Source organism: Cebus imitator, unplaced genomic scaffold, assembly GCF_001604975.1.
Source record: "Cebus imitator isolate Cc_AM_T3 unplaced genomic scaffold, Cebus_imitator-1.0 Scaffold444, whole genome shotgun sequence".
Taxonomy (NCBI): Eukaryota; Metazoa; Chordata; class Mammalia; order Primates; family Cebidae; genus Cebus; species Cebus imitator.
This window is the reverse complement of record NW_016107759.1, coordinates 1728532-1737449: the sequence shown is the minus strand read 5'-3', so window position 1 is coordinate 1737449 and position 8918 is coordinate 1728532. Positions and strand designations below refer to the sequence as shown.

Here is an 8918-nt window from a genome sequence, read left to right as displayed (position 1 = left end):
GGGGGGCAGGTTCCAGGCGGGTCTCAGGGTGGGCGCTGAGGGGTCCGGGAGTCCTGGGTGCTGGGGGGGGTCCGGGGCCCGGGACGGGGGTGCGGGCGGGTCCCGCGGCCCACGCACCTCCTCCGCCTGCCTGCGCAGCGCCTTCTCGCGCTCGTACTGGGTGAGCAGCTGCTCGTTGTCCTCGCGCAGCAGCTCCAGCTCCACCTCGTGCTCCTGGTTCTCGCTGAGCACCGAGTCTAGGTTCTCCAGCACGTTCACCACCAGCGGCATGAGCTCCTTGACCACCTCCTCGTCGTAGCAGTGGATGAGGCGCTCGAACTCGCGGTAGATGGAGCCCGCCAGGCCCGACACCCGCTCCGACATCACCGAGCCGGAGCAGTAGTCGTCCTGGTACACCACCACGCCGCCGCCCTCGTCCATCTGGATCTCCATCATCGCGGCCACCGCCGCCGCCAGCGCGGCTAGCTATCCGGCCGGCTCGCCCGGCCCGCCTCGGCTGCCTCAGGTCCCGCAGGCCGCGGCCCGTCGCCTCCTGCAGCTGCTGTCGCCTCAGGGCTCCGCCGCCGCCGCTGCCGAGGCTGCGCCCGTCACTCACTCGCCGGAAGTCCCGCCCGCCAGCCGGAGGGGGCGGTGCCCGCGCGTCCCGCGGCGGCCGCGCCGCCAGGGGGCGCAGGGGCCGTGACGTCAGAGGAAGCGGGGCTTTGGGCCGGAAGCGCGGCTGAGAGGGGCTGGGGGCGCTCCTGGCCAGGCCGGCTGGTGGGCGCTGCGGGGCGGCTGTGGTCGCGCCTGCAGTCCGCAGCGCGCGGTAGCTTGAGCACGTCTCGACCACCCTGGGCGTCCAGTGACCTCGTTCGCGTCCCCAGGCTCTGCACGCACCAGCGGCTTTAGGTGAAGGTTCAGCGCCTGCGCCTCCACCCCGACCGCCCTGATGCGCCTGCGTTCCCTGCGGCACTGCGCCCGGCTGACTCCGCGCCCGGCGCCTCCCCTCTCCTGGTACCTCCCATCTCAGCTGGCTCTTCCCGAGGTTCTGTGAATGCGCCTTCAGCGCCCATCTCATCCTGAAACCCGGCAGTGTGGCCGTCTTCCTTTCGCCCACTTCTCCCTACTGCACAGTGTGACTTACTCAGATTTTCGGGTTTTTTCTTGCGAGATGGAGGCTCGCTCTGTCGCCCAGGCTGGAGTGCAGTGGCGCAATCCCGGCTCACTGCAACCCTTGCCTCCCGGGTTCAGGTGCTTCTCCTGGCTTAGCCTTGCGAGTACCTGGGATTACAGGCCAGATAATTTTGTATTTTTAGTAGAGATGGGGTTTCACCATGTTGGCCAGGCTGGTCTCGAACTCCTGACCTCAAGTGATCCTCCTGACTCAGCCGCCCAGAATGCTGGGATGAGAGGCGTGGGCCACGGCGCTGAACGGATTTTTTATTTCTTTTCAGCTATGTGCAATCTCTTCAACCCATCCACTACTGGTTTACTAATTTCAAAGAGATGTGTGTGTGTGTGTGTGTGTGTGTATATATATATATATATATTATTATTTTTTTTGGTGAGACGAAGTCTCGCTCTGTCGCCCAGGCTAGAGTGCAGTGGCGCGATCTCGGCTCACTGCAACCTCTGCCTCCCGGGTCCATGCGATTCGACTGCCTCAGCCTTTCGAGTAACTGGGACTACAGGCGTGCGCCATACATTTGGCTTATGTTTTGTATTTTTAGTAGAGGCAGGGGTTTCACCATATTGGCCAGGCAAGTCTCGAACTCATGACCTCAAGTGATCTGCCCGCCTCCCTTGGTCTCCCCAAGTGCTGGGATTACCTCACTCCCCAAGTGAGGCTGCGCCCAGCCAATGATTCTATTTTTGACCTATTTGATTTCTTATATTTTAGCAGTTTTGAAGGGTTCTTACTACTTCCAAACCGGTATTTATCTTTAAGCTTTGTGTGTGTGTCTCATAAGTACAGTATCTGCAGCCTTTGCAGGTCTGATTCTGCATGTCATCTGGTTGACTCTTGGTGCAGGCTCCCCTTCCCCCATTCTGAGCTAGTGTCCTCATGACTTTATCTCTGGAAGTATTTGAGGCCTGAACTTATGTGTTGCTCCAGAAGATTTGCACTTTATTTTGCTGGGCAGGGGAACGCCATGAACCCAAGACTTTGAAACTCAGTTTGGGAGCCACACATGTACTGTGAGTTCTGAAGAAACCACATCAGTGAGGCTTAATGGTAATGGAAATGTTCACTTACCGTCTTTCACCTACTCAAATCCTCATCAGTTCACATCCTCTCACCCTAACTTGACTGCACGGAAACATTAACTCCTGTAGCTGACACCCTACTGATATTTTTGTTCTGTTTTTAGAGGCAGGGTCTCAGACTGTTGCCCAGGCTGGAGGGCATGAGCATGATCAGGGCTCACCTGAACTCTTAGGCTCAAGTGACCCCACCTCAGCCACCTAAATAGTTGGGTCTAAAGGTGTGTGCCACCACTGCCGGGCCAATTTTAAAAACATTTTTGTAGAGATGGAGGTCTCACTATGTTACCCTGGCTGGTCTTGAACTCCTGGCCTCAAGTGATGTTACCCCTTGGCCTCCCACAGTGCTGAAATTACAGGCGTGAGCCACCACGCCAGGCCCTACTGTTTTTCACATTTTCTCCTCGCAACATGATTTGCTGTATGCTCATCCATCCCACTAAGAGGTTTCAGTCTCAGATTCAAATTTCCTGGGATCCCAAGTGACTTAATTTTCCCAAATCTCCATTTCCTTTTTCTTGAGATGCAGTCTCACTCTGTTGTCCAGACTGGAGTGCGGTGGTGAAATCCGGGCTCACTGCAACCTCCCTCTTTCGGGTTCAAGTGATTGTCGTGCCTCAGCCTTCTGAGTAGCTGGGATTACAGGCAGACACCATCACGCCCAGCTAATTTTTATTTTTTAGTAGAGACAGGGTTTTTTGAGCTGGTCTCAAACTTCTGACCTCAGGTGATCCACCTGCCTTGGCCTCCTAAAGTGCTGGGATTACAGGCACGAGCCACCATGCCTGACCCCAAACTTCCATTTCTAAGCCTGCAAAACAGATCAGCTACTCCATGAAAGGAGCATGATGCCATCTGTAGCAAATAATGTGATAAAGGTTACGGAGAGTTACAAAGTTTTATAAAGTCAAAACGAGGAGGCACGGCAAATGGATGTAATCTGTAATTCTTCCTGGTGAGCAAGTTAGAGCAAGCTTGCAGTTTGGGGGATGTTTAAAGCTTCTGCTTTATACCTTTGAGAAATCTGAGCCCTCTGAATTCTGGAGGTAGCACTACAGTAGGAGCACTGCTACCACGGGGAGAGGCCAACAGACTTGCCCATCACCTTAATTGTCACTAACATGATTGGCCAGATTTGTTACTTGAAGTTGGTTAAAACAAAATGAAATTTTAACAAGATGTATGGTGGATAATTATTGATGCTTATGGAATCATATAACTGGTCTGCACCTGAAAGTTGGCACTGAATTAGAACTTCTTACAGCTGGGCATTGTAGCTCATAACCTGTAATCCCAGCATTTTGGGAGGCTGAGGAGGGAGGATAGTTTGAACCCAGGAGTTTGAGACCAGCCTGGGCAACACGGTAAAACCCAGACTCTACAAAAAAAAAAAAAAAAGAAAAAAATCACCAGGTTGTGGTGGTGCGTGCCTGCAGTTCCAGCTACTTGGGAAGCTGAGGTAGATAACTTGAGCCTGGGAGGTCAAGTCTGCAGTGAGTGCAGATTGTACCACTGCATTCCAGCCTGGGAGACAGAATGGCTCTGTCTAAAAAAAAGAGAAGGGCTGCACATGGTGGCTCGGGCCTGTAATGTCAGCACTTTGGGAGGCCGAGGTGGACAGATCACCTGAGGTCAGGAGTTTGAGACCAGCCTACCCAATATGAAAAACCCTGTCTCTACTAAAAATACAAAAAAATTAGCTGGGCGTAGTGGCAGGCACCTGTAATCCCAGCTACCCAGGAGGCTGAGGCAGGAGAACTGCTTGAACCCGGGAGGCAGAAGTTGCAGTGAGCTGAGATTGCACCACTGCACTCCAGCCTGGGTGACGAGCAAAACTCCATCTCCAAAAAAAAAAAAAAAAAAAGAGAGAGAGAGAGAAGAAAGAACTTCTCGTAATAGAGGAGTTGACTTCCTTTCAGATTTGGAAATATTGTCATGCAACTTTTTCCTCATTAAAAGACCTTAAAATGTAAGATGGGCATAAAAGTTTCTAAAATTCGAGTTTAATTTCTAAGTATCTGCCCTAATGCCTGCTTAAAAAAAAAAAAAAAAGTCACACAGTTCTGGCCAGGCATGGTGTCTTGCACCTCTGATCCTAGCACCTTGGGAGGCCGAGGCGAGTGGATCACACGGTCAGGAGTTCAAGACAGGCCTGACCAAGATGGTGAAACCCCCATCTCTACTAAAAATGCAAAAAAAAAAAAAAAAAATTAGCTGGGCGTGGTAGCGGGTGACTGTAATCCCATTTACTCAGGAGGCTGAGGCAGACAATTGCTTGAACCTGGAAGGCGGACACTGCAGTGAGCTGAGATCGCGCTACTGCACTCCAGCCTGGGCAACAGCACGACTGCCTCAAAAAAAAAAAAAGTACAGAGCTCTCTGTGATGTTCCTCCCATCTTCATGAATTCAGTTTGAGAGAGCATCTTTAGATAGCACTTTATACCACACATAAAACAGGAATCTTTCAGTGACGATCTTGAAGATGGTAAAGATTATGAGTGCAGAAATGAAGCAGCCAGCATAGGAGGGAGGAGGCATCTACATGCTCAGTGTGTGTGACCCACCAGGCACACCACAAAGTTCACACGGCAAAGTTACCTTACGTCAACAGAGCCTGTGTATTCCTGGACAAGGCCCGGGGCTTGAAGTGATAACCCTTTGAGGTCTCTTACTCACACCCTCACCCTGTACCAGGTGGCGCCACCCGGGTCCTTCCAGGCTTGGCCACTGCCAGGCCTCTGGAGACAGAGAAGTATTTTTGAGGACATATGAAAATAGCTAATACATCAGGAGAAAAGACATCCAATCTCTGTGTGTGTGCGCATGTGTGTTTTGACACAGGGTCTTGCTCTGTCCTCCAGGCTGAAGTGCAACGTGTTCATCACTCACTGTAGCCTCAACCTTCTGGTCTGAAGTGATACTCCTGCCTCAGTCAGGCTCCCGAGTAGCTGGGACTACAGGCATACACCACTACACGTGGCGAATTTTAAAAAGATTTTTGTAGAGACTGGGTTCCAGTATGTTGTCTAGGCTGGTCTCAAACTCCTGAGCTGAGTGATCCTCCCACCCTGGTCTCCCAAAGTGCTGGGACTATGCCCTGAGCCACCATGCCTGCCTGTTTCCTTGACAAGCTCTCTGCTTTGCCTCAGCTATGCATTGCAAGCCGGGGCAGAGGCAGGTCAAACACCTTAAGGACATGTTAGGACAAGTGGTGTAAAAGGAAAATAACCTTTCATTTAAGGTATAGAAACAGAAAACAAAACTGGCATATTCTCCCACTTATTCTACTCAAAGCCTTGAGATTAACTTTGGATCCTCTGGCTAAACTAAAAAGAAAACAAGGCAAACCCTTTCACCAAGGAAGAGCAGTGTGGAGAAGGGACTCAAGGGACACACACACAACTGACAAGCACAGACACTGGGCACGTGACTACTAAGTTTAATTCAACTGTTACACCCAATTCTGCCTTGGAGAAACAACAGAATACTCCTATCAAAATGACGCTGTGACGTGAGTACAGGCTTTTTGTTTCGATACAGCTGTAGAAAAATGTTGGCACCGAATGCACTTAAGTGTTAAGGCTTAATACCAATACAGAGACGAGTCATTTCTCAATGCAGCTTACAGGGTGAGAAGAGGATGCTAGGTTTTTCAATCTTCCAAATACAGACAGTCCCCAACGTACAGAGCACATCCCAAATGCAGATGGCAGCCACATAGCAGGCTTGCATGTGCAGGAACTCCTCTTCTCCCAGTGACCAGAGTAAGCACTGTGAAGCCAGCCTCACTGCCTCCAGAGGGAAAGAAGGCAGAGCAGGCGCAAGGAGAGTAAGGTGAGGGGCTCCTTCACAGCTGCCCAGGGGCTTTTGCTGGAGTTCATGTTTGCCTTATTTCCATCTCTGCTTTCTCCCATCACCCAGAAGTCACTGCCAGGGGCAGAAGTAAAGAGCGTTTCCTCTCACCTAGTGGACAGCAGGGGCTGGGAGAGTCACAGGTCCCAGCACTGTCACATCATATTTCTTCCTGGAAATCTGATTTGGAATTCGTAAATCATTTTTCTCAATAAAAAAAAGTTATAAATGTTAGTTCATTTCCAGCATTAAACTGTTTCAAGTGATATAAGCAACTTTGAAGCACAAACCATTTGAAGTGTGTTGAGTCACACAGAGTCACAAAGTCACGAGACTTTGTTTCTTGGCTCCAAAGTCTACAAGCAATCGAAAGGGGGAAAGTGTCTTTGGTTGACACAGCCTTGTGCAGACCCTCAATGTGCCAGGTGTGGGAAGGGGAGCTCGGCAGGCAGGCGGCTCCTGCAGGCACTTAAGCAGTGAGGCAGTGTGAGCCTGACTGAACACAGCTGCTGCCTTTCTGAAGTTAAACGATGACGTTTGCAGCACCAAGCATTAGCTCTGTAGGCATTCAGAAAAGCTGCCACCACCCAGACATTCTCCTGTAAACAGATGCCCACCCAAGGGAAGCATGAGAACTGAGCCTGCAGCCCTTGAGGAGGATGGGGAGGGGCTTCTGTCTGACAATGAAAGCAACACTACCTTTGCCATCCCATTAGCTAGGCTATTGAAGCTCAGAGAATTGGACAGGTGTGACTTCGCTACTCAAGTCCTTCATCTCCTGGCCTAAGGTCTCTAGTCTCTTCTGGAGGCTTTTTCGTGAGTTAAATCCAGAGGTTCTATAAAGCTTTGCAGAGGGTGGCCTACACGGCTATTCTTCCTCTTTGGTGTACCTGAACAACTGACTTTTTTCTGGAAAGGTGTCAGAAACAGACCAGAGTCATTTATGTAAAGCTGGTATTTAAAAATAGCTTTTTAGATGGTATTAAAGAATCCAAACCTAAGAACACAGGGTTCCCAAGCATCTCTTCTTTCCACCAACCAATTCAGGAATAAAGGAACACACAGGAAGAACGGAAATAAGCCACTTACTCGGATATAACTGGATGGATTTTTAAAGTCCCGCAGAGGTCAATGGGCCTCATTTATGGGAAGAAGTGTAGCTCGTGAAAGGAACTGTCTACATCACTGGGGAAGAACAAAACGCCTAGACTTAAGGCTGATAAGAGGAAAAAAGGAAGAATTCACAAGCAAAACTGACATGTAATGCATCAAGAGCAGCCCTGTGTGAAAGACAGAAAGATTCCAACATGAGATCAGATCAGGTTGGGGTTTCAGATGGCAGGAACTGGGCACTTCAGAGGGTCAGGACACCAAAAAACAAAAAAAACCTTCCATAAAGTAGAAGACAGAGAACAACTTTTTGGTTGTTTGAAAGGTACCAAGGAAAAGCAATCAAGATATTTCAAGAAAAGGCTACAGGATACACTGGGGATTAAATGAAATGGGGACGCTGGATTTAGCAGCCGTGAACTCTGGAATGGAAGCTTCTGCCGAGGGGTCCATGTACTGTTAGTGTTTCTGCTGACACCTCCTCCATCCCACGGCAGAGGCAGACAGGTTGTTTTGGTTTCTTTCAGTCATTCCTAGACATCCAATCAGCTGACGGACTGTTGATCCTAGGACCATGGCCCTGCCCCACCTCCCCACCCTCACCCCACCTTACAGTTCCTCTCATAACTGGACTACACATGAGTGATGGCCAGGGGAGCCCCATTTCATCCCCACAGAGGCATCTCGCAGTGGTCGGGAAGGGACGGGTCTCCAAGCAGCTCTCGTGATGGCCATGGAGACGCTGAGCAGCCAGGCTCACACACGACTAACCCTCTTCCCACCCCGCTCAGTTGGGCTAAAGGAAATGAAAATATTGCTACCCTATCTCTTGAGTTTCCGGTCTGGCTCCTAGTGGAGCAGTGGCTTCTCTCAGTAGAAGGAGATGCTGGATTTGCCTCCTGGCGGGTTTAAGACCTTGTTGTGAGAGCGAGGCCGTGGCCCCAGCCGGGGCTCATGGCTGTCGACCGCGGGCGTGGGCTCCTGCTCCTTGGTGAGGCCTGCTTCTCTGGCGCCTTTCTCGCCCTGCTGTGGTCCGGCGGGGATGTTCGTTGCAGCTGTGGGACACAAAGTTAACACACCATCCCATAAGAGGAACCCATGACCCTGACAGGTAGGCTTCGGGAAATAAGTGTCACAGAGCAACTTGCAAGAAATTCATGCTGTAACTGGGAAAGAGAAGACAATACAGGCTTTTCATCTGGTACGCAACAACTCATGCGTTTAGCAGATGCAGTTTTGAAATGGGCACAGCCGGGCGCGGTGGCTAACACCTGTAATCACAGCACTTTGGGAGGCCAAGGCAGGCGGATCACAAGGTCAGGAGATGGAGACGATCCTGGCCAACATGGTGAAACCCCGTCTTTACGAAAAATACAAAAAACTAGCTGGGCGTGCTGGCGCGCACCTGCAGCCCCAGGTACTCGGGAGGCTGAGGCAGGAGAATTGCTTGAACCTGGGAGGTGGAGGTTGCAGTGAACCGAGACTGCACCAATACACTCCAGCCTGGGGACACAGCAAGACTCTATCTCAAAAACAAAAAACAGCTGGGTGCTGTGGCTCACGCCTGTAATCCTACCACTTTGGGAGGCCAAGGTGGGTGGATCACCTGAGGTCAGGAGTTCAAGACCAGCCTGGCCATCATGGTGAAACCCCACCTTTAATTAAAAACAAACAAACAAACAAACAAAAAAAAAAAACCCAAAAAATTAGC

The 8918-nt window shown here is 50.8% G+C and overlaps 2 protein-coding genes across 17 annotated transcripts in view; both read right to left on the bottom strand.

The window, feature by feature from the left end:
- The window catches only part of MAPK8IP3 (mitogen-activated protein kinase 8 interacting protein 3), a 60408-nt gene extending 59805 nt beyond the window's left edge, over positions 1-603 (bottom strand). For all 16 annotated transcript variants that reach the window (XM_017511173.1, XM_017511178.1, XM_017511175.1 and 13 more), the window contains exon 1: positions 118-603. In XM_017511173.1, coding sequence (XP_017366662.1) covers positions 118-435 — 318 coding nt within the window. In that variant the 5' untranslated portion in view covers positions 436-603. The remainder of the gene's footprint in view (positions 1-117) is intronic.
- Positions 604-5663: 5060 nt separating this feature from the next.
- Positions 5664-8918, bottom strand: part of JPT2 (Jupiter microtubule associated homolog 2) — a 24475-nt gene continuing 21220 nt past the window's right edge. Inside the window, exon 5 of the mRNA XM_017511211.2 lies at positions 5664-8262. Within this exon, the coding sequence (XP_017366700.1) occupies positions 8078-8262 (185 nt within the window). The 3' untranslated portion in view covers positions 5664-8077. The remainder of the gene's footprint in view (positions 8263-8918) is intronic.